The sequence below is a fragment of the Ictalurus furcatus genome, chromosome 16 (assembly GCF_023375685.1).
Source record: "Ictalurus furcatus strain D&B chromosome 16, Billie_1.0, whole genome shotgun sequence".
Classification (NCBI taxonomy): Eukaryota; Metazoa; Chordata; class Actinopteri; order Siluriformes; family Ictaluridae; genus Ictalurus; species Ictalurus furcatus.
This window is the reverse complement of record NC_071270.1, coordinates 2,220,486-2,246,538: the sequence shown is the minus strand read 5'-3', so window position 1 is coordinate 2,246,538 and position 26,053 is coordinate 2,220,486. Positions and strand designations below refer to the sequence as shown.

At 44.8% G+C, this 26,053-nt stretch overlaps 1 protein-coding gene across 8 annotated transcripts in view; it reads left to right on the top strand.

Moving 5' to 3' along the window:
* Positions 1 to 26,053, top strand: part of msi2a (musashi RNA-binding protein 2a) — a 218,608-nt gene that overhangs the window by 191,312 nt on the left and 1,243 nt on the right. The window contains exons 11-14 of one of the 8 annotated variants that reach the window (XM_053646206.1): positions 4,662 to 4,778; positions 15,194 to 15,382; positions 19,475 to 19,629; positions 22,216 to 22,292. In XM_053646206.1, the coding sequence (XP_053502181.1) occupies positions 4,662 to 4,778; positions 15,194 to 15,382; positions 19,475 to 19,629; positions 22,216 to 22,257 (503 nt within the window). In that variant the 3' untranslated portion in view covers positions 22,258 to 22,292. The remainder of the gene's footprint in view (positions 1 to 4,661; positions 4,779 to 15,193; positions 15,383 to 19,474; positions 19,630 to 22,215; positions 22,293 to 26,053) is intronic. The other 7 variants (XM_053646210.1, XM_053646209.1, XM_053646211.1 and 4 more) reach the window with 7 other exon arrangements.

Below are 26,053 nucleotides of genomic sequence, written 5' to 3'. Positions count from 1 at the left end.
AAAAAAAAAAAAAGAAACGTATGTTCATTTACCCTCGTCTAAACAACTACAGGATGCATATTACTACCAGTTTAGTGCAAACTGCATGTTTTAAATCACACCACTTTTCTCAAAAGGCATTGTTTGACTCGGTAATATGATTCAAAATGGACAGTTTGATAAAAATAGTATGTTATTACAAAAATCTGCCTTCAGACTACCCTAGACTGATGTTGGCTTGGAGTGAAACTGCGCTGGGGAATAACGTTGGTTCCCGCTTGTATTTTATTCTTGCTACTCGCTTGTCATGTGCGTCAGAAGCCACGTCAGCAAGTATGTTTAAGACAGGTAGTTGTTAGTAACATTATTAGCAAGTGCGGGGAAGCAAGCTTGGGTCACCGAACACATCTTGGCCGATTTGTAGTAAGAGGGAAGCTATGTTATGTAAATTCTTTTGGACGAGCCGTCGTTGCGTGTCACTCATCACACCGTCTTTAATCAACCTGAACGCCATCATCGACGTCCACCGGAGAGAACTCGGGCTGAAGGAGACGACGATCGTTGGCAGAGAGCCAGATGTTTAAAGAGCTGGGTTACTCCATGACGGCTTTCTCGGTGGAATCTTCGCTTTCCTTCATGCTAGTTTTGATCTTATTGGGAGCGTGGGTTCGGTTCTAGCAGACTGACAGCTGCAGGGTTTGTGCTGCACTGAGCACGGAGCATGTTTTGCTCTGCGGCGTGATCAGCTCGTCTTCCCCTCTCTCGACCTGAAACACAGTGTAGCTCCAGGCCCACGAGGAACCCTGGCATATAGTTTGGGACGCTCTCCCGAGACCCCTGGCCGAGGCAGTAAGCAGATGTGTCCTTGTGTCCTCCCTGGAGTCCTGCCGTCTGTCAGAGTGCAGCTTCAGATGACAGCGGGGGCAAAAAAACAAGAGAGGGAAGGGGAAAGAAAAAAGAAACTAAATCGAAATATTGGCTTTATCGCGCCGGTAATAAAAGGGCCATGAAATTGATTTAATGCCGCAGCGCCTCTCTTGGGCGGCTTCTCACGGCGCCAACGCAAAACAATGAGCTGGCAAGAACTATTAATTAACCCCCCTAATCCGGCACAGTTAATCTTTCTGAAGAACTTTTTTTGCGCTAAGTTTGAGAGCAGGGCGAGGGAGCAGTGACAGGGCGACGAGGGAGACGAAGTACTAGAGCTAAATAAAAGAGCGTTTGACTTGTGGCTCTGGAGAGGAGCATTTCACGATGAAAGGGGGCTAAGAGGTGGACTGAGCGAGAGGAGACAAGAGGATGTGGTTTTTGTGGAGAAGCACGAGGTTCGTGATTGTAATCACTATAGATTTGGTGCCGTGAAGAGATTAATGAGTGTGGATAAGAATAAAGAAATGAAAAGTGCAATTAGAGCGAGGACGCTAAGCCAGGACAAAGTCTGATTGTAAAGTGACCCTGATGAGGCATTTTTCTTTTTTCTTCTTTTCTTTGAGCGACTAATCACCATACCGCAACGCCGGGATATTCCGAGTCCGTTCGTTAAAAGTAAAACAAATCCTATAAGAAGTAAACGACAAAGATTCTGCTGTATGCAAAAGTTTGTGCGCCCCTCTCCAAATGACATCTTGTATTGATTTTTGAAAATTTTCTGCAAATGTTAAAAATGCTCGGCTAGCGCACCTGAACACGATGGACTAGTGAGTAGACTAAATGTCCTGATTGGTAGGTTGGATGTGAGCGGTGCACGTCGTTTGTTCTTCGGCAAGAAACTTTGCCAAATATTAAAGCATTACTAAATAAATATAAACATAAATAAAATTGTTTTGGTTTTTTTTAATCACTGACCCTTATACACATGGGCTAGCAAGCCTAAGCCCTTCATCTCTTTCACACACAAAAAAAAAAAGAAAAGATTTTTGGTTCCCACGTCATCTTATTTGCTGGATTAAAAAATAATAATAATAAACTTTTTTACCGATAACATTAGCACCACCAGTGGTTGTCTGAAAAACTACACATAAAGTTTGAAGTAGAGGCTGGGGCTGATTTCTTTCTGATCTGTAGATTCACACGTAATAGTTTTACGCTTATGTTTACTACAACGCTAGGTCATGCTAAGTCAGCGCTAATGGTTTCATAATAGTAATAGCCCCACATACAGCTATCACTGCCCTTACTATTAAACCCAAGACTTTCAGTGTGCCTCTGTGCTAATCATTAGGATTTTTTTTTTTTTTTTAAATGAGACTGGTGTTTTAGCTGTTGCGGGAATTGGACTGATAGCTGGGGCTGGATGAGCTGTCCGAGCTGAGCTATGTCTGATTACATGCTATCGCTCTGACTGACTGCGAATCCCATCTCCACTGTCGGAACCCCACCGTCTGATGAGCTGCTGTCACACACTGATCTATGCCTTCATTAGTGGCCGGTCTGTAATTATATTTATTATAATGTAATGTCTCAGCTGCGTTACTCTGATGTATGTCCCTAATCAGACGGCGCTAATGACGATGTTTGATTACGATGTTCGACAAACAAACCTTTGTGTTGCAGTTAACATTATTTACTGGTTCCTGTGTAATAGCTTTTGATTTTGACCACCGTCTGTGAAGCTTCACTTTAAAACTCGCCATAACGAGTTCAGTGATCTTAATCTTGACATTTAAACTCGGCCTTGATAATATGCATCTGGTGAGACGCATCATTCTCCTCGATTAAGTCTCTTTAAGAAGACCGCATGGCTTTTGACGGGCCTCATTGCCGCACATGGAGTGGAATGGCATAATAGGCACTCAGTAACAAGCTATTAATCCCTCTGTCCCCCATCTTTCAGGGGGAGGGGAGGACGCTGCGGGGCAGACCAGCCAAGCTTAGCCAATGACTACCCATTATTCATTTTCCTCTCACTGTGCCTGAGACACACACACACACACACACACACACACAGACTGGATGGTATCTAAACCAGGTTTTCCCAATCCAGTCCTCAGGGACCCCAGACCAGTCGTCTCCACAGAGCAGCAATGCGAAGTTGCGAATATTGCTCTTTTTAGCGTTAGCTAATTCACGATGAAATATTAACACATTTCCATCTAAATTTAAAACCTTATGTGATTATTCTTTGCACCTACCATTAATGCTAGCTACCTTCCCAACACACTAGCATACTACCTACAAGGTGGTGGTTCAGCCATAATACACTGGACATGAGGGCAATCAAGGGCACTGAATACCTGGTAGATCTGGAAGAGAGCAAAATATGTGGACTAACTCTGCTCATTACGCAACTTTCACAATCTCAATCTCACTGTTCACACGACTTTCATCACACAGTACGCAAGCGATCACGGACAAGGCTCACACAGTGCGTGATCTTTCACCCGGCCAAACATCTCGCTTTCTTACCAAAAAATAAGCATGAGAACGGTGCATTGTCTATCTGTATATGTCTGCCTATATTTTGCCCTCGCACTTCTACACAAATAGCCGGACGATAAACTGGATTCAGGGATGTGTTGTTATTACCTCTTGGGCTCTCATTGGCTGTTTCCCAGCACTGTTCTTGTCGCGGAGGTGCTCACACTAAAGATTCATCGTAAGGACTTTCAACCATGCTTGAAACAATCGGAGCGTCTCTGAGCGTCCCAAAATGAGTCTGCGACGGGAAATCGGGACTGTAATCGTGTATACGTGGGTCTAATTCCTCGATCCTATGACGGCGTGTTGATCCACCGAAGCAAGAGTGCAGGCTCTTTTGGTTTCGTTAAATTATAGGGTGTATGTCTTCTCTGAAGCTGCTCATCTCCACAACCGTCCATTTACTTTAGACTGTACTTTTACCAGTTGCCTTGGACTGATATCCAGCTGCCTGGTGAATATTTGGCGTGAACGGCCCTTCACTGGCCATCCGACCTCTTCACGCTCCTCACTTGAACAGTCCTATAATTTTTTGCTCAAGTGAAACGTTTCATTGCTTGCTCTCTGCATGTGTGTGTGATAAAAAGCAGCACTTTTTTTTTACAGAAGGAAAAAAAAGCCATCAGTCCCCATGCATGAACCTCATGCTCTTGTGTTGAATGGAATTATGGTGCTGAAAAGGAGTCATGTTGTGAGAAATGAGAGAGAGAGAGAGAGAGAGAAACCGAGCGAGTGAGCAAGTAAATGGGAACATGCCGCTGACTCAATAAAGAGGCATGGAAGAACTTTCACAGATTGAAGCCTGAGCTCTCATCGCTGCCTCTCCTAATTATTTCATTTGAGTAAATGATTGTGCTGGCACCCCCGTTATAGTTAGTTTATTCAATCTGCCTCACAGCAACGCTGCACATGCAAGAGAGAGAGAGAGAGAGAGAGAAAAAAGACAGTGTGAGAAATAAAATGTTTATGGGCATTGCTTATTCATGGTTCTCAGTTGCCCTCGGCAATCCATTTATGCTCAAACTGAAATCTTTATATTTCCTTCACTACAGTTGTTCTTGGAGCTTCACTAAACACAAGTCTACATGGATACAGTGCCGTTGTCTGTTTTTAATAGGTTATTGTCCAACTGGACATCTTTAAGCTCTATGTAACCTATAAAAAGTGGCTCTCGTGTTATACAAATAAAAAACTGAACTGACTGCTGGCATGAGCGCTATCAATGGATAATGAGTACTAACAGCTTGTGTGTGTTTGTGTGTCAGGTTTCCCGGCAGCGGCGTACGGTCCGGTGGCGGCGGCGGTGGCGGCAGCACGAGGCTCAGGTAGGGGCGCCCGAGGAAGAGGCAGCTACGTGGCGTACCCACAGAACACGGGGCCAGGTAAACACTCTGACCACGTGTGTTCTGTGTGGTTACCGCTGTGTCCATCCTCTTCTGCACTCTACACTTACACACCTCAGACAAGAGAGTGGCCGCTTTTAACAATTCTCCACAAAACAACTAATGACCGGTTCATGTTCCCTTTTGCTGTAACTTCTAATTTGTTTTGAAGTAAATTAACCCTCAGTAACACACGTGTGTGTGTGTATAAAAGTGCACCGGTAAGCACACGTCCTGACGGAAACTTCCTCCTCTTTATCGCTCGTCATGGATCAGCTCGTCAGCCCGAACAAATCTGCCGCCTCGATGGCAGGAAATAAATCGATGGCTTCTCAGGAGCGTTCGCTTGCCTTTAGCACAGTTTAGACCCGAGGTGACGGACATCTTTAATGGGCAGGCCGACACCCCGGGGACCCCGGTGCTTTTTTGTTCAGTAATTAAGCACCATCCTGGAGTGGGTTCCCTCTGGGTGCTGTGCTGTGCTCTGATTGGCTGGGCTGCAGCTGACTTCTCCATTCACTGGCCTCCGTCTGCTTTACATTTCTAGCCGGGCCGACGTGAGTCCACGGCAGATTTTAGTGCAGAGATTCACGGTGTGATAAAATAGCTGACATAAGAAGTAAGACGCATCACATTTACATACATGCACGGAACTACAGACTAATCCTGCATGAGAAAGTTACCGTGTGGAGAACTACGTTACTACTTTTGCTAATGACAAATAAACTGACGTTCACGTTAGCAGGTACTACAGAGAGACCGTAATAGCCAACGTGTATTTAAAATGCCTTTGTTTGATTTACATGTTAGCTTCATTGGCAGATTAGCAATGCCTGTGCAGCGTACGCTTACCAGAGGCACCAGTGATCTTTGCCACTTCGTTCCTTTATTTATTTATTTATTTATTTATTTTCTATAGACGTTTGCCTTAAGAGGAACTAAAGGGAACTGGGGGGGGGAACCCCAAAAACATCAGACCACACACGGTATTGGATTGGTCCGAGTAATTGCTTGAGCTTTGTCTTTCCTAATTAGCATAAAATCTCAATTGAAATGTTGCTTGTCTCACTGTCGCCGAGTTCACAGCTCCGTCTTACACGTACGTTGAAGATTCATGGTCACTTGCTAGCGTGAACTTGGGATAATCAGAAGATGATGCTAGGTCTCGATAGCAGTCGGTAATCTTCTTGCCGTGTTTTTCAGTGCTACTTTGGCGATATCTTGAACTTAAGATTGTCAGGCTAGCAGCTTGATTCGCAGCGCTGTGTTCAAAGGTACCCAGACTCATCATTTTAGACACCGTCAACTTTCAGCATCGGCAGTTTTACATATGAGTAAGTATGTGGGGAATTGTGTGTTTTGACAGAGTTTTGACAGCGTCAGCTTTTCCTGTTACACTGGGACAGGTATCTGTCTGTCCCGAGGCAAATTAAAAGTCCCTATAAATCCACCACTGGAGTATTTAACTGACGTGGGAAGAGTACTCGGCCGCAGAGAAACCTGGAACTACAGACATCGCCACGCTTGGGTGCGCAGTTAAGCTAGTGTGCTGAAAGTGTCTGGTGTTTATAAAGGTGACTCGGTACTTCTGTACCTCACAAATACAGAGAATAAGCGCTGCACTCAAGCTCCTGTGCAGTGATAGCTGAGGAAATGTTTATCTGACATGCACCGCCAACTCCATTGTCTGAAACGCGAGATAGCCGGTGTATGTGAAACACCACGGACACGAGCACGATTTTTATGGCTCTACTGTACATCTCTATATTTAGGTCTCCTTTACTCCTTTATTTCCGTTTGCATGCCGTTTTCCATTCTTTATTACCACTACAGGCCAAAATCTGCAGGTAAAAAGTTTCAAAAACACGTCGTCTTGTCAACAGTCATGTTTATTGACTCTCTCTCTGGTTTACCCAAGGATGTTTGGTTGTGATCCAGGTGGTAATGTCCTGTCTTAAACATTTTATTGTGTGTATCTTTTGTATGTACAGAGAGGAACTGGGAGTCCTTTTACGTTGCCTTTACCTTGTTCTCTCTTGCTCTTGTCTTGCGAGTTGGAATCCGATGAGCCGGAGCGAGCCAAGAGAGCAAAATCGGCCATGCTGTCTGAGTGGGAGGGGCATACTCTCTCACCCCTGTCAATCACAGCAATACTACACAATAGTCCATGAGCTCGTGTGTGCGGAAGATGGTAGAGAGCTCTTGTTTTTCTCACAGCGTGATTAGCTGGCTTCATGTCTCGATGGAAGCATGTGTTAGCCTTCGCCCTCCACAGTTGGTAGCTGTCGTATGACGCAGGAGAGAGCGGGCTGGTCTGTTTAAATTGGCATTTTTCAAAAAATACTTTTACCCTCGTTAAGAAATATAGATTTTATCAGTACGCAGTTCGGAAATACTCCACGTGCCCACCCTTTTGCTTGTAAAATATTGCAGGGCCAGTTTATATTTGCATATAGGGTATTATATAGGAATACTCAGCATTTATTTATTTATTTATTTAGCTTTGATCGGTCTGCATACTCACATGAATCCCCCTCACAGAATTTGCCCATCGAGACGTTGTATAAAGTTTATAAGACATTGTTCGGGTGCAGTTGTTTTAGCTCTTGGCTGAGAGGCTAGCGCACGGGATTCGAAGTACAGTCTTCAGAGGCTGAGCATTGACCTGTCTATCTGTCTCACTAGCTGTACCTTTTGACTTTCTCTCAGCTGGTATCTGTCTCTCCGACCGTCCATCTGTTCCTGGACCTCATGTGCAGCTGAAAGTGTGTGAGCCACAGGGTGGTGCACCACAGGAGGCGCTGCCCTCTGGAGGTCTGTTTCTCACACTTCTATTCTCCTTGCCAGCCTCCATAGCTGGCTGTATGTGTGTCCGACTGCCGCGCTGGCACACGCTGTTGAAGTCACCCCTCCTACTCCCTCTGTCTCTCTGCCTCTCTCTGTTACTCCTCTCCATTCGCTGGAGGAATCGGAGGAATCTCCATGGAGATCTTTTATGTCTTCTCAAATGCTGGGCGATACGACGGTATAGAGTATTGATATTGTGAACGTTTTTCCGTCCCCCTTACTGAGATGTCGTGGATCTCGTGATATCTTAAATACAAAAGATTTTTTAAAATATTTTTTATTTAAAACTGCAACATGGTTGTTTGCGCTGTTTATTAGCACCTATAATTTGTGATCTAAGCCTACATATCTACAAACCTACATTATCGTGCATCATAGGAATTGTGATATGATATATTTTCATTATATCGCTCACCCTTAAACCTCTCCCTCTCTCTCTCTCTCCTGTTGGCCTTCACGACACTTCTCTTCCCAGATCTATTCCCAATCCTCTTTCCTCCCTCCGGATATGTAGAGGAGAGCTTGGCTCATTTTTGTGTCATTCCTACACTTCATTTCTCCTTCATTCATCTTCAGTAAGTGCTTTATCCTGGTCCGAGGCATGGTGGTCCTGGAGCCTGTCCCAGGACACCGGTGCATTGCAGGGCATCATGCACGCTCATTCGCACCTAGGGTCGATTTAGAGTTCTTTCGGATGTTTTTTTTTTTTTCTTTTCACTGCATTCTCATCTTTCTCAACTTGCTGGTTTTCAGGAAGCAAACAGTGCCTTTTGTCAGTGGCCAACTGTCCCGTGTTGCTCAATAACAAGTCTGTTGTGCTGAAGGTTAACGCTACCTGCAGCTTTCTTTTGAATAAGCAGTTCAGCGATGGGATTAAAAAAGGGCCGATCACCACTACGTTTAACCTCGGAGTACCTCCAAGCTGTGGCCTTGCACGATACCAGGCGTACAGGTGTCAGAATCTCTGCTTTCACTAATGGGGATGGAGACGCAAGTTTTTGTGTAATTATGCTGCCTTTTCATTTGGGTCAGGCTGTAACGTGGAACTGGTCAGTATTTCTCTTTGTTTGCATTCTGTATGTATACATTTGCTAGTGGTCCATCGTCATGCTCCTCGTCAGCAGCTTCCTCTGGCTCAAACCTCTGGACACATTATCCTCATGAAACAAGGAGGAAGTTATTGTATGAAGCCCCATTCTTGTTTGATGAGGCCTGCGGCTGGCTAGACACGGAGATGCTCTCGTTTGGCTGAGTACTTCCCATTATCTGGAAATCATTATGCATTTCATCCCAACAAGCACTGTGATCGCTGCCGAGAGGCTCGACAGAGGGCTACGTTGGCCAGCGCTGCCATGGCGAGATTAAACTGGCTCCCCGGCTCTCACGTGCGCCCATCCACTGCCTCTCATGTGCACACAAACACGCGCACAGCTGTGGCTCCGGCTCGTGCCAAAAGGACCAACAGCGGCTCCGCTCTCTCAAGGATGCTCCATGTGACGCCGGTCCCACAGGCTCTCGTCGCTGGAAGATAAATGTTACACATAAAGGTTAGAGAGGCGCTGCTCCCCCTCTGTTTCGGGATGGTTTCCTCTGCGCAGCTGTGATGGGCAGATGCTCAGACAGGGCCTCTGGGAGGAACCATCGTGAACTTCAAAGGGGGAAGCATACTCCAGAGGTGCTCAGCTGTAGGCCGCTTTCATCTCCCCACTCACGGAGACGGATAAGTTCTTAAAGAAAGTTTCGATCCTCTTCTCATTTTTCCCTCCTCATCGTGACCTTTAAAACAATATGAAAGCTTGATCCGACTTGCATTAATTTACAATCACTATTTCTCGGTGGGGGTTTTTTCTGTGGTTAATGTGACCTAGAGTTTGATCCAGGTTTGTTCTCTGGTTGCCAGAAGTGGTGGAGCTCGGTAAGACTTAAGCTTGGTTTTCCTGGCCCAATGCACGTCCGGCAGGTGTGAGCCAAATATCATGCTTGATATTTGATTCGGTGCTGTGTCTGAGCTGTTCACTGTTCTCCATGTTCACCACGGCTGCTCAACAATCAGGTGTGCATGTTCTCGCTTTCATTCTGCAGCGTCATGGAACCACGTTGTTGTCTGTGGTTGTACCCGATGGTGCTGGGGTCGTGTCAAGTCGTGTTTTTGGTAAACAAGTACACCACCGCAGTGTCTCGCTGGAATGTTCTCCATGTTTTGTCCGAGGAATGCAAGTCCAGATTTCGTCCTTCAGACTTCTTCATTCTTCTACGTTGAGTCACGCATATGAGCGTTCTAAGCGTTCCGGGACATTTGAGCGGCTAGAGATACGGATGATGTTGAGACGGGAGTAAATCATCTGTTAACACCCATTAGCCTCTGTCAGGACAAAATGACAAGACATTTAATATTAACTGTTTGGGAAATGTCAGCACTGTCGGAGTGACTCATCGAGGGGTCTTAATTACTCAGCAGTTCATTCAGAAACAGCCCGTTTTCAAAAGAAAAGTGAAAGCTAACTCCGGGCCTCTTCGTAAGTGGAAATGAAATCGCTCATTATAGCTGCTCTGAAATTCAAAGCTCATTTGGGAAGGCATCTGACAGGTTTATTGACATTTGGCCTGGAAGTGCAGTTGATGGCCACCAGGGATTTGAAGTAGAAACAGCGTGCGTGTGTGTATATAATCATTGAAGCACTGGTATTAGGATAATCACGTTTGACTCCTCAAATAGGCCCTGAAGTGGTAAAATGCTGGGAGAATACGCACTGGATTGACATGTCAGTCCTCCTTTTACGAGTGAAAGACTCGCGCTCGCTCTTTTCACGAGAGGAAAAAAGTCGTATTTTCAGGGCAGTGGTTTGGAAGTCCTTCTCTGAGGCAGTCATCTGGCAAAGTGAAAATGAGAGAGCAGCATTTATTAACTTGAAGAGAGCCACACACTTGATGGCAGTATGCAGAAAGACAGCGAGGGAGGGACAGACCGAATAGATGAAGACAGTTGAATTAGCGGTAGCCGACGATAACCCTTCAGGGACTGGGCAAAAGGCAGGGAAAGGAGAGGAGTGATAATTATCCACAGAAATGAACCTCGGTGAAACAATTCGCACTGTTGGACCCACCGTTCTGGTCGCCACAGCAACGCCGACCTACTCATTTGTTTTGTAGATGAGTAATTACATCCAATTAGACTACGGGATTAAAAAAAAAAAAAAAAAAAAAAGAAATGGTGAAGTGGTGGTCTTTTGTTTCAGGCTGATAGCCAGACCATTAATAATTGGTTGATTAGAGGTGGGGGTGGCTGACGATAAGATCTGCGTGCATTCATCCTGAACCACTGTTTAAGATCACCGACACCTACCCGAACACCTGGATGTCTCGTCTCGCTCCGTGTCGTATGCATACTCGGGCGTGATGTACAATGAGACCTGGATTCGTATAGGAGCTATTCTTGTAGCGGCCTGGTGTTTTTAAGCCTCTGAGAACGTTCAGAACACGTTACGCGAGGCGCGACAAGATCATTCGGTCACACGCAAGTGGCAAGGACAAGACACACCTCTACCAAAATTAAACAATTATACAAATGCGTGGAAATACGACAAAAGTCCGAACAGCAACGCTCAGGTGGTCAAGCTCTTCTCTATGCTTTGAATTGTTCCGAAGACTTACAGCAGTTTCCGTGTTCGTCAGTGGTGTTTCATCTCGGTTTCTTGAACGTGATTAGGGGGAAAAAAAAACAAAACTGTTTTTATGATCATTTATCGTTTTTGTTTGAGGGTTATAACTACACTCACGTCGCACGCTTTAACACACCACAAACAGGCGACTTCATTACTCCAGACACGGAGCTTGTGTGATGTTGCTGGTTGTTGTAGTTAGGATAGAGTTTAGCAGCAGATGTCTGCGCAGCTCACACATTTGATGTTTGTTCATTAGCATGCAGCAAATTTGCTCTCGCGCCGTATGAATAAACGCCTTTCTTTAATCCATACCCACTCCACCGCTCCGCCTCTCCCAGAGGAAGCCGACAACACAATCAGTTCCGTCGTACACACCATGGAGAGAAACATATGCTGTACCAGGAAAAGATCAGAGAGAGACCATTATTTCCCTAACTTTGATGTTAAAAGGAGGAAAAAAAAAAATAAAGGCTCTTCGGCTCAATCGCACTTTGTTTCTCACCTTTGCCCGAAGTAAATCATTTGTATGCGCCGAAAAGAAAATTAGTGCAGGAAGATAACCGAGTGATTGCAGCACTCCCAGATGGTGTCTCTTTCACGCTCCTGCCATCCACTGAAGAGCCACTTTCTTTTTCTTTTCTTCCCCCCCCCCTCGTGCAGGCCCGTTTTTATTCATATCTCTTTACACTGATGGCACTATCATTAGAGGCAATCTACCTGAACAATAAAAGTCGTTTTGCCTGCCTTTATTAGATAAGACCTTCCCGGTTGCGAGATGTCGCCAGCTGAGGGTTAATTGTCCGTGTCAGAGCAAACAAAGCCGCCATGTGTATTTGTTGTGTGCTGATGCCGTCCTTGTGTCCTGTCGCTTCCCTCTTCCCAAAAACACTCGGAATTCGCAGACGCCTTGAACAGACCACGGCAGGAAGCCGACATTGTGTGCGCCTGGCAAGGCCTAAGCTCCTCGGATGGTGTTTTGGCTGTAGCGGGGTGTGTGTGTTGAGGGGGGGGGACGGTTCTTCTCTCACTCCTCCTCTCCTCATCCGTTTAGCTAATGGAGGAGATTGTGGCGAAGCCTTTTGTAAAGGTCGGCGCTTGTTTGTTATTAAAGATTCTAATTAGAGTGCAGAGAGGAAGCCGAGGAAGCTTGTCTAATTAGTGAGGAGCCCGGAACCCACTTTGAAACTCAAGGACGGCGAGCTATTTGCATGCACGTTAAAAATGGATTAAATAGAAGTCGTCTCTTTCACGCTCCTTTTTTTTTTTTTTTTTTTTTTGTATTGTATTTGGTCTTGGAACAATTTAAGTGAAGCTGAAAGGAATGCCTATTTACCATGAAAGTTGTACGGTTACAGAACAGTGAGGTAGTAGCGAGAGGGGCATGGGCCATCTCATGAGCTGTATACCAGTCCAGTGTCTTCCCAAACCCCTGGTCTGGCATCACCCCACCATCGCTCAGATTTCCAACTCTTTCTCTATTCGAGGTGTTCAGTCAAATACAGAGGAGTGGAGAACGTTGGGAAACGCAGCTCTCGTTTGTGTGGAAATGCAGGCTGTATTGGCAGGAGACGGGGCAATGATGGGGTATTAAGGACATGCAGTTGTGTGGCACTGAGCAGATGTGTGTGTGTACGTGCCAGGTGCCTGATGAAGGCACATGAAAGGGACATGGAGACAGACAATTGGACAGAAGGCGTCTAGCATTTCGTGTGTGTGTGTGAGAGAGCAGATGCGGACGTGGTGAGTCAGCAGCAGGAGCCGCAGTGGGCAGTGCAGACTCCAAGGCTGCTGCAGTCCTATCAGAGATGAGTCATTAGGGGAGAGAGAGAGGGAGCGAGCAAGCAGTCTATCTGCCCCCTGCCTGCAGTTGGTTTAGGGACAGTGGCACTTAGTGGGAGAGACTTCGGAGGACTGCAGGGGGGGGAAAAAAAAAAGCAGCACACCGCTACTACAGAAGCACTTTCCACAGTATTCACTGTCTGTCTGTTCAGAATAGTTTGGTTTGATTATGTAATATATATTTATATATATATATATTGACAACTGAGTGATTATGTAAGTCAACATTTATGTAAGATTCATGTAAAAGCTCTTTCCACCATCAAAGTACCAGTGATTGATGTCGCAGCTGGTGTCTAATCTCGGCTGGTCCGAGGATGAAACACACGTTCTACTGGGAAGTGCACTATAGCTGAATGGCAGCTACTTTACTAATGCTAATGCCAATAAAGCTTCGTTCCGTCGCTCGTGCACTCAGAATACATCGCTAATAGCAACATCGAAAGTTTAGGCCTTCCCAAACGTTTTACGCGACCAGGAAACCCGTTTAACTGTAAAACAAATCCCACCCCTCAATACACTTTTATCTATGAACATTGTTATTATTATTTTTAATTATTGGGGTTTGGAATAATATTCAAATGACCAGTCAAACAAGTTAATGACTATAAAAAAAAATAATAATAATAAAATGTTAATTAAATATAATAAATACTATCTCTGCTATTAATGGGCTCCACTGTAAGAGCCAGTGATCTATTACAAAGCCTTTATGCGCTGTATAGCGCTGAATGCTTTGTCTTTTAGATGGTAAAACATGTTCTCAAGGCCAGAAGTACAGCTCGTGAGGTTCTCCGCGATTGTTGCTTTTACGGTTTTTTTACTCGTTCGTTTAAAAAAACGCCCACATCTGATGGAGTAATGGTATGGCTCCAAAACCTGTGGAACGTGGGACATTTTCTATAAAAAAAATATGATGAGAATTTTAACAAGAAATAGGAAGGTACTGATGTCCTCTCGTTCCAGATTCTTCCATGTCCTTAAGGGAGATCATTACAGTCCCAGGTTTTTTCTGAGTCCTTTAAATAGCGTACATATTTCGGGGGGGGGGGGGGGGGGGAAAGGCACAGTGCCATTCTCGGGCTGCGTTCTGTAATATGAAGCAGGCACATTACCCATAAGGAAGTTGCGGTAGCATCTGTGGACACTGTTACTGACGGTATCATCTGCGCTAGCCGGGCGAGGCGATGCTCTGAGCCCTTCCTTTTTGCTTAGGGGCACGAACGGAAAACAAATACCCAGAGTAAAACGCCTGTGCTGCTTGCTTGACTGAATTACCTGAGCTGGAAAGACACGCGAGCGCTTACCAGTGGCTTTCAAAACGAAATCACCATCTTCAGTTATTCTGACAAACTCTCATTGTCGGCTCACGCTAGTCAGTGATGCTCTCTGAAGCGTTCATAATCTACCGTTTGAGTGAAAGGAAGGCGGTTTTGTGGTGTGATAAGTGCAGTGCCATGTGCTGTTGACCCTCCCTAATGTTTATGCCCAGTAAACACGAACGTGGCCTCCTTTATCGCACAGAGATGCGTAGTGCCGGGTGTTTAGTCGAATCTCAGAATGTAACAGGGTTTTAAATCGATTCCTGAATTTTTTTGTGTGAATACACGTTTCTTTCTCTGGAGAAGATAACGACAGATTCTATAAAGAATTCTATTGAAGAATGCCAGCGTGTGAAGGAGACCGATTTTTCAGCAGCGATCTGTTGCTCCACACTGATCGTCTCGGTTGTGCGGACTAGTTTCGTGTCCCGGTGATTATGTCCTTGTCTGGCTGTAGGTATTTTTCTAATCAGCTGTAGCAGGTAGCCACTTCTTTCACTCCATTTTAGTCATGCAGTGTGTTTCTGAAAATCGGAGGCTGGATATAGAAGGAGCGGGAAGCATCTAGAGCCGTGTAGCTATCTCTAGATCTCTAGCCACTCTCACGAGCACCACGCAAACACACACACCTTGCCTACATGATTGTGTACAATGAAAGAGTTTTTCCCCAAATGATGGCAACCCACCCCTCACCCCTTAACCCCCTTCCTTCTCCCCCTCCCCCATCCTGTACTGTATCTCCCAGGCTTTCCCGATTATGGGTTTTATTCCGCGCCCAGTGACCAGCGGGGGGCTCCCTGCTCCTTTGCCGACTATGGCTCCCTGGGGCCTCAGGCGGCTCAGATGCTGCAAAGCGAGCACGCCACATCCGCCTGCAACTCTCCCCTGCAGCACCTTCACAGCCCGGATCAGTTTAAGAGCCCAGGTTTGTATGGTGCGTTTCTGTCCTAGACCTTTGCTGCCTTTACCTTTGTTTGTTTGTTTTTTTCTCTCCTCTTTTTTTTTTTTGCTTTGGTTCTTGACTTTCTTCAGTCACATCTTGCACTAGCAAGACACCTCATTTATTCTTCTGAAGAACACCTGCATCTGATCGGTTTCCCCTAGACGCACTGCATGCTGGGTTTTATTTCATGTATTCATTTAGTCATCCTTATTTCTCCCTTTGAGAGGTCTTTCATTTTGCGTGTTGTAGATCCCTTCTTTGTTTTTGTTTTTTTTGTTTTTTTTTTTGCACGAAGCTACATCAGGATGCATGCACAATTTGCAAGCATGCCAAAACGGATGACTCGGTCACTTTCTTTACCCCTGTATTCATCATTAGCGCACATACTGAAGGAGCATGCTATGCTGTTTTCAAGAACCCGGATGAGTCCGGACTCGGCCCTGTTTGTTTGTAGCTTTTAAATAAGGATGTGTTGAGTAGCAGTTTAATAATACTTCACTTACAAACCAAGTCACTTTCCATTCAGAATTTCTACCAGATGTCATTTCAGACGAAGTGTTAAAATCACGGTAAGAAACCGAGCTAATTCCCTTCCTGTCACTTCGTGTAGCGCATTAAAGCAAGAAGTCACCTTCATCCAACACTCGTCTGATCCGGATTCTAAACGCGGCCGTCCTGGAACATCCTCGAGGTGTTTTGTCTAGCTTGACGTGATGCTTTAAGCTAGTGTGGCATTAGTGTTATTTCACTTCTAAAATGGAAGTTCTGAATATTCTGTGAACAGTAACTAGCCCAAGTTTAGTTAGAGTTTCTCCTAAAGGGGCAGTTAATCATTTTAGAGCCCTCTGCTGCCAAATGTTCTGTTTAAAAAATATATATATATAATGCAAAAACACTTTTAAACCGTGGCTATAATGCTGAAATCTCACCTGAGACCTAGACGGGCAACATCAATTCAAATTCACATTGCAGAGCCATTATCTGTGAGCATGACCCCCCCCCCGTCTCACAGCAAGTCAAGGCTCATTGGTTGGCAATTTTCAGAAGGTCCTCCATGGGCCTCCTTGTCTGTGGCACCTAGAGCACTGTGAGCCCGAATACATGACGGTCCGGTGTAGTGTTGCGTGCCGTCGCCCGTGTGCGATAGTCATAATGACTACCTTGGTGGCAGCTCCAGCCAGGTGGTCCGAGGCCTGCCAGGCACTCCGCCTTGCCTCTCCTCGCCCGTCTTGCCTCATTTGCTTTGGCAGCCGGCGAGGAAAGGCATCCTTAGTCCCCGTGCTTTACACTGAAGATTACACAGATCTCCTGATTTGGACCTGGGCCCAGCCTGTGCACATTTCATCATGCTCAGTTTCAGTGGTACCCTGGAGGGGGAGGGGGGGGGGTTGCTCAGAGACCCGGGACTGTGAGCTATACAGTAATGAAACTTCTGTATTTACTGTAGTCAGACGTCACCTGGACCTGCCTGGAGCCCTTACTCAAGAATAGCTGTGATGTGTTAAACATCTGCGTTTGTTTCTTTTCACACTGTGTTTTCAGAAGCAATGGCATCGTTTTGCATTCGCTCCCTTGTTTGCCTGCTATTTTTATTTATTTTTTTTCCCCTCTACATGTTTCACTGCCTTTATCAGGTAGACGTAAACGACACCTCGGCTTTATTATCCCCCCGCAGTGGCTTCCGAGGCAGTAAGGCGCATTTCTGTCTCGGTTTTTGCAATATATGACAGTAATATTGCTTTTAATATAGGTCAGGAACATTGAGAGATAAACTTCTATTGGATTAAGGTGATACTTGATATGAGGTGCTGTCAACCTGTCTCCTGTATCTTGGTTGCTGTGGCAATGTAAACATAATCAGTGTATTGTGGGGCTTTGTGGGGTCACAACGAAGCACTTTATCCCATAACAGTAAGGAGGAAGTGTGTGTGTGTGAGTGTTAGATTAAGGAGTAGAACACACGGAGGCATGCTGTTCTAGGAAAATGCGTTTGGGTGATGTGATCTGGCGGATTTACCGTTACCACCGTGATACCGCAGCATTTAAAAAATATATGTATTTATTAAAGAACGACACGTCGTACACTGTTATAAACAGTCGTTCCCTCAGCACTCTCTTTTTCTCTCTTCACGTTAATAAGACAGAACGCGCGGCTTGTCATCAGTGTTATATTGGAAAACTTCACCTCTGACGGTTACAAATTGCTGGAGACTCCTTCCAAAAACGCGACGTAAACAACTCTTCAGAGAGAACTTCACCGTATAAACGATTAGACATGCTTTTTATTTGATTATGTAGAGTGTCTGTCATTTAATAGATGGAAAAGGAAAAATACCTCGGTGAAAGACGGAGGTCAGAGTAGCTCTTTTGTTCTTGGTTTGGTGTTTGCCCGGTTCCCGCTGCCAATTGGTAGCACTTTGTCATCCTGCAGGAAAAGACAAAGGTGTATATATATAAATTACAGCCCTAACTCTGAGCACCAGCGCAGGACACACAAGTCACCTGTGCTTTAAAAACTGCCGCGTAATCACAAGCCCCTGGTTTAATTAGGACGGTGCCACTGAGCTACCAGTCAAAGCCAATAAGTGTTAACTCATGTTTGCCTATTAAAGTTAATAGCAGGAGCAGTCTAGCCTGGGGGTTTAAGTTGAAACATAAATCCTCCTGCTTGCACACACACCCAGAGAGATAGAGAGAGCACAGTGCACTTGCCTCAACAGAATCCACCAATTACAAGAAATGAGGATTACTGTTGAAAGTGAAAACGGCTGTAATTGCTTAATAAGCAGGCCTATTAGAACGTGTGCTGTTTAGATAAGTCCGGTGTGGCTACTCGTAAGAAAGACCTGGAGTTACGCGTTATTCTCCTTCGCGTTCTCTCTCCTGGTTAGCTATCTCAGTGTAGGCCAGGTACAGTAGACTGAACGGAGTCATTCGTCGCGTGGACAGTACGGACGCGATCGTGTGCGTGTTTGACGCGTTGAAGTGGCGAGGAGGATTCGTCTTTGGACCAGAAGGACAGAATCGTCTGCTTTCTCCGAAGCGAACCGTGACTCAGACGTATTAGTCAGCGCGTCGGTGTGTCACTCTCGGAGTTGGCGGGACGCTGTTGTGACGGTGGCAGCGGAGGCGATTTAAAAAGTGTGCGGCGTGCTTACGATGAATCCTTCCCAATCTCGTCTTCATTTTATCGACCAGACGGCACGGTTGTGATGACGAGCCTAATGGTTTCGGCAAGTTGAACTGAAGAATTGACTGGCAAGCTATATATCTTCAAATGCTATCGCTTTTATGACAGTCGGTTAGCGATAAAACACCGTCAAAACCCATATTCTACCGTTCATGTGAGCTCAGGGCATTTTTTTTTTTTTTAAATGTAAGCACGGCATCTTTATCTAATTCCAGCACCTCTCATGCTTTATTTTAAACAGACTTGTTTACTTCAGCGATCTATTAGTAATTATCACTATTACCTTCTAATCAGTACTTACAGCCACAAGTGATCTCACGCTCACACGACACACCGGACGCCTTTCGTTTAGATTAGAGAAACTGCACGTTTAAAGTCCTGTAATTTGAACGCCGACTGTGTGAGCCGTGCTCTCGGCAGAGGACAGCTTGACTGCATGCTGGATTCATCATGTGACTGCATGCTGAATGCTCTTGTGCATGTCTTAGCCCAAAGTCGTGAGGTTTTCCCGTATAGCATGTGCATACACGAGGATATGATTACGGCTAATCACCTCTGGTGCCTCTCAATACTTCTAAGAAATACGGGTATCGTTTTAATACAGGTTTAATGACGCTGTCTTCATAAGCTACGGTTTTATGGTAATAAGAGCTAAATGGCATTCCAGGTCATTAGTAGGCATTTCAGCGCCACTCTCTTTGCTGGTGTTGCTGTTGGTATTTAGCTTTACTGTTCCCAGACCTTCAATATTCTTAAAAAAAAAAAATTAATATCTCCACATATATTGTGGTTATGCCAATCTCCAGTTGATCTCGGTTTGTGCGTATCACACTTGACACGGCCCTGAGGACTCCTGCCTCAACGTTGTGTATTTGCGTGTTTCTTTCACTCAGGCGCTAACCCCGCTCGGCCTGGAGCCTTCCCGGGTGCCAACAGTCCGGGGCCCGTAGCCGATCTGTACGGCCCGACTAGTCAGGAATCGGCCGTGGGGAACTACATCAGTGCTGCTAGTCCTCAGCCTGGCTCCGGCTTCAGCCACGGCATTGCTGTGAGTATAACCCACGTCGAATCTCACCCCACCTGCCTGTTCTGAAAGTACATACTGTACCTGTAGGGAATTTCTTTCTGTTTCTCTCCGGCCTCGTTTTTGAGTCAAAGATTAATTGCGTCTTAGTGCTGAAGGCTTCACTTAGAGGAACATTTTAATTTACCACAAAATTAATTCAATCAGTCAAGATGTTAGTTGTTGACTTTTTTTTATTTTTAATATTAAGAAATGAAGCCACTTAATAAAAGTTATCACCCAGAATTAGAATCTGAAACCACATAATCAAGCTTATTCATGATGACTTAATGAGTTCTTTGAGGTAACCGTGTGAGAACATTAGGTGAATTTTTTTTTTTGTGCAAAACTAGTCATCTAAAGTGAGCCTTTTTATTGCTAACGCAGCGGTCTGTAGAGGAGCGTGTATGTTGAATTAATCACCACGCTATGCGTGCGAAAAACGTTCATGTACATATGAATCAGGAGCTATTGAAATCCATCAGAATAGTGCCTGAAATTTAGGGAAGAGGCAAAACAGCATCACAAACTTATTGAGAAAGGGCGGGGGGAACCAGCGTGCGTGATTGGAAATGAGTCAATCGAATTCCAGTGTCTCCGTAACAAGCAGCTGCTTTTGACACCATATCTAAACAAAAGCACGGCGCTGCACAAAAGTTGCTTTAATTGGCTTTTTTGCTGGCAGAGCGCAGATTCCTCCTCTGAATGTCACAGATGTCAGCGCCTATTTCTGAATCGCTGCAGCTCTCAATTTGGGGAAGAAAAAAAAAAACGAAAGGATGCATTTGTAATGAAGTGCCAAATTGAAATTCAATTATTCACACGCTCAGTCTCGCACAACTAAGTGTCTTAACCAGCTCAACAGCAGATATGGTGTACAACGCCAGTCATCCTGGGCCTCCCCTTCCCCGCCTTTGTGAACTGAATAGCCTTTTTGTCGCCCGCTATTATATTTGCTGAACAATGCTAATTATAATACAGTTATCAAGTAATTATCCTCATTCCGAAGATCACTTTGCGTCGAGGCTAGAAACAGTTCTCCCTTTCTTTGCTTGCAGGTCGCGCGTGCACACGAGTCACGTCGAGAATATTAGCTGACGGTTTAAAAAAAAAAAAACCCAGAGACCAAACGGCTTGAACTTATACTCTGTTAAACACCCATGGTGCTTTGAAATAGGGTTGCGTGCCACGCGTCTGTAGCTTTATTTGTGCGCAGTAGCGTTAAAGGGGACGTGTCTGTGCAGAAATTTGCTCAGAGATGAGAGGTTAATGTGTAGTGGTGTGGTTTCAGGTTGAGTTAATTCCTCTGAGGGTGTTATCGGAGTTGAAGGCTGGGCCGGGAGCGGATGATGTCTCCGAGCAGCGCATTAGCACGGGAAATGATGCGGAAGGCAAAACGCTCCTCTGTGTTTATTTCCGCGACACGTGTCAACAATTAGCCACACCGCGGTACTGCAGGGGCCGCGATCCGGCGAACGGTTCCACATTTGCTGCTTTATTACCGGCCCTGGAGGCTCCTTGGTGCTCTAGAGTTCAGTGTTGAACTCTAAATGAGCTTGTGAAGAGCTTTATCATTAGATGATGAAATGAATCAACTGTGTTAGAGCGGGGAAAAATGCTTAACTTTCAGGCGCTGATCTGAGTAATACTGAAACGAACACGCAACCAGTAGGAATTTAATGTTCGAAGCTGTTGTACTCCACTGAGGCGAATGTTGGTGGGGGTTAGGCGCAAACCCTTCCCTCTGAATCTGCCTGATTAGAGACCCTGAAGCTGCCTGCCTGCCAGAGCAGACTTTGATTTATTCATATGGATTAAACTTCTTTCTGAAGCGCTTCCGTCACGATCACAATGGGCTGATGACAGGCCCGATAAGAACCGGCGGTGGTGTTTTTTTTTTTTTAACAAAAAGACATGTTGACAGTTTGCCGTTTTGCCCCCTAAATCTGCGGCATGGGCGGTTCGCTTCACCAGCGCAATCAGGAAATCAGACAGCGTTCGGGATTTGCATATGGAGGGGGAAATTGATCGTCTTGAGGCTGAGAAGAGACAAGGGTGGACGTTTCGTCGTTTTGGAGGGTGTTTGAAGTATTCAAGCTATCTTGCTAGCATGAATGAGAGCCAGTACACATCAAACCTCCTGGATGAAAATAAGCATGTATGTCAGAATCGGTAAAGCTCTGGAGTGAGATGGAGAGCTCCACTAGCTACCCCTGAAATTTGTTGTTTGTGATGCTTTGATGCTTCTACTCTCAGTTAAAGAAATCCTCCACCTGAAACAACCGACCGTGAACTAATGCTGTTAGGGACCAGATAGCACAGGCTGGTTTAATGATAGCTTTATTTTAACTTATTAGCAATTGTTTTTGGTTAGTGACTACATCTGTATCTAAAATGTTATTTATGGTGTATTACTGCCGACGGTAAGGAGAACTGTGATTAAAAACAATATACATTTCTCATTAAAAGTGAATTTGTATGTTTATGAAGATTGCGCACAATAGCTTTATTTAAATGTCCTTACTTTTCTCACAATGCTTACTGACATTCACACTAACTGTATACTTTTAGGGCCCCTTGATTGCGACGGCTTTTACAAACGGATACCATTGAAACCTAACAGGTGGTCGGTCGCCATCTCAGTGGAGGTATTATATTTCCTTTATATTGCTCAATGGTGCTTTGTATCCATCACTGTGTCAGCATTTATGGACTCATTTCAGTCCTAATTTCTCCCCCACCTGTTCTTGCATTTATGGAACTATTCACCTTTCATATGTTTAAGCTTGAATGTTGGCAGCACACAGTCGTCGTCTTCCACGTGCATGCTTTATTTCAGTAGTTTCATGCATTTCATTACTAGAAGCTAGTGGAGAGTTTACACAAGACTGTGCTGTTGCTTTATCCTTGAGATTCTTTAGCAGGGTTTAAGACCATTGCACAACCCGGTAACAAAGCCAAATGAAACCGTGGGCAGTCATAGACCATTTCTATGGTTACTGTTTTAAATATTAACCGTAGCTTGTTAAAAACTCGGTGTGGCAGTCTGGGAAAACCAGTCAAATGTCACTGGGGCTGACTTCTCGCAAAGATCATGTGAGTTAAGCTTCTGCAGTCAGAATGAAATCTTTTGAATGCAGTTTTTTTTTTTTATTGAAGGTAACTTTTAGGATTTTAAAATTAGGAACACCTGCATGCAGAGACACATCAAGAGCTTCAGGTAATGTTCACGTCAAACAGAAAAAGTGTGATCTCTGTGACTTTGAGTATTTCAGAAACTACTGATGTTCTGGGATTTCCACACAGAAGGTGCACAAGAAAAACTTTGCATGAGTGACATTTCTGTGTGGAAACACCTTGTTGATAAGAGAGGTCAGAGGGAAATGGGCAGATTGGTTTGAGCTGCAAGGAAGAATATATTAACTCAATCGCTCCATGCAGTTGTGGATGGGCTACAACAGCAGAAGTCCGGAAAAATACCAGGTGATACTAGTCTTCTGCTGTTGTAGCCCATCCACCTCAAGATTTTATGTGCGTTCTGAGGTGCTTTTCTGCTCATCATGGTGCCACTGTAGACTTGCCTGTCAGCTCAGACCAACCTGGTCATTCTCCTCTGAGCTTTCTCATTAACAAGATGTTTTTGCATGACTCTAGAGCCTCCCAGGAGTGCAGCACTTTCTGAAGTACTCAAACCAACCCTGCCACAATCAAAGTCAGAGCTCACACTTTGTCCCCCATTCTGGTGTCTGACTTGAACATTACCACCACCTGCCTTATATTGTGCAAGTGTGACCCGTGGCAGCATGGACTCCACAAGCCCTCTGAAGGTGTGCTGTGATATCTGGCCCCAAGATGTTAGCAGCAGACCCTGTGGGGCGTCCATGGATTGGACTTTTGTCAAGCACATCCCACTTGACAAAATTTGGAAGCCACGTCAACACCTTGAACTCTTTTTGCAGTGTAGCAGGATGCATTATCCTGCTGAAAGTACTTGGTCTACAACAATGTTTAAGGTAGATGGTACAAAGTAACATCCACATGAATGCCAGGACACAAGGTTTCCCAGCAGAACATTGCCCAGAGCATCCTGGTGCCATCTCCTCCCCAGATAAGCGACACACCCGCCATCCAGGCTAGCCTTTGCACTATATGCAGTAATTAGTACCTTCCAAAAGACCAAGGAAGCAAAACCAGCAACAGTGTCATTGAGGCACCTGGGGCACAAAGGAGTTGAAGGTGTTGACTTGGCTTCCAAATTCCCCAGATCTCAGTTTGATCAAGTATCTGTGGGATGTGCTTGTCAAGAGACAGACCTACAGGGGCCCCACCTCACACCTTCAGAGGTCTTGTGGAGTCCATGGCTGGATGGGGCAGCTGCATCTGAGAAAACACAGTGGACCAAAAGCAGCAGGTGATGTGGAACCTTCATGCAGCTTGGATTCCGTGCGTATTGACTCTTCCTCCAGACTCTGGGACCTTGATTTCCAAATGAAATGCAACAGTGTTTTGAGTTAATTAGACCTCTTCTCAGGTCAACATTGCTTTATTATAATGTATGAAAGTTCCAATTTTTTAATTAAATCATGGAGAAAAAAACTTTCCCAGTATATTCAATTTTTTTGAGATGCACATGTATATATTTATACTCACATGGATTAAACTTCTAATAATTGGTCTTAGCTACAACCTATTAAGACCTGACAGTGCAGGGGATTTAAATGCTCTGTTTTTAGCAGAAGAGGAATTCTCTTAAGAATGAATTTAAAAGAGCTGACTCACCTCTTGTCATCTCAGTCCAGTGTGGATTTGCGTCTATCTCTATTAGCTCCCTGGGCATCCCTCTGTGCGGTGTTGAGTCAGATCTCCGACTCGGCGCGCAGTAGCCTGCCCAGCCCTGTCCACTCGAATCACTTCCACATCACTGTGCCTGTCTTTTCTACGGGAACAGTGTGCGAGAGTGAGTCTAGGAATCTGTGGGTTTACTACCCTTAAACAAATAAAACAGTTATGGACAAAAATTTAATCTGACAGTCTTGTCTGTACAGCAAGCCATGGGAACTGGAGCAGCTATTGTATGACAAATACCCTTTATCTGGTATAAGAACTTACTCAATCTTGGAGAAAGCAACAGCCTTTGGAATGCTTAGATTCACTCATAGCAATGTTTCTTACTGCAATGCCTTAACAACAGCCTGAGCTACACCATCATCTGAACCGCTCTACACTATGCTAACGTGTCTAGCCACATATTACAGTTTATATAACAGCACACGTTACTCTTACTATAGAAACAACTCATTCACAGATATTTGTATATTGTAAATAATAAAGAATTATTTTAAATGTGTCATTCTTCAAAAACAAATGTTGTAATGCAAGTGATAAGAGGATTTAGCTTGTCTCATGGGTGCGTCTCGATCAGCTCCCTAGGTCGTGAATCAGTATAATGTGTACACAAGTTTGGGCAATGCTAAGGACCCTGGCTCAAAGTTCATCTGCACTTCCTGATTTTTGCGATTGAGCGCACCCTTAAAATGGCTGACTACTGACCTAGGGAGCTGATTGAGATATGTATTGAACACGTATTTTCACCAGACATCAGTATTAACTCAAGAACATTAAAGCCCATAATAAAAGTATTGAACACACTAGGAACCAGATGAAGGAAGTAAGTAATTATACCCCCTATCTGTGCAAATTAATATCCGCTGAGTTACTAAGTTGGTGGTCTATAAAAAGGCTTTTCATTACCAAGGTGTCACACAATAAAGAGCTCTCCCAAGACTTTTGCAACCTTATTGAAGGAATCGTATGCAGACGTATTTCAAAACATCTGAATCTACCAGTAAGCACCATCGGGGCCATTATTCACAAGTGGAAACATCGTCACTCCTCGCAAGGTTTCTGACCAGGGAGTCAGAAGAGTAGCCCAAGAGCTCCAGAAACACTTGGAGGCAGCAGGTGCCATCGTCACAGAGAAAACGATAGGCGATGCGCTCCACTGCTCGTGCTCTGCCGCAAGACTCCATTACTAAAGAAAAGGCATGTCGAAACTCGTTTAAAGTTTGCCACAACTCATTTGGACAAGCCTATGAAATACTGGGAGAGTGTAGTCCGGTCAGACGAGAGCAGAATTGAACTTTCTTGCTGTCATACTACACGCCATGTTTGGAGAAGAAATGGCTCTGCACATCACCCTAAAAACACTGCACCAACAGTGAAGTTTGGAGGTGGAAGCATCATGGTGTGGGGCTGTTTTTCAGCACATGGTACTGGCAGACTTCATATAATTGAAGGAACGATGAATGGAGCCCTTTACCGGGAGATTCTTGAGAAGAATCTGCTCCCATACAGCAAAGGAAACTCTCAATTGGTTTCAGAGGAAAAAAAAATCAAGGTTACAATGGCC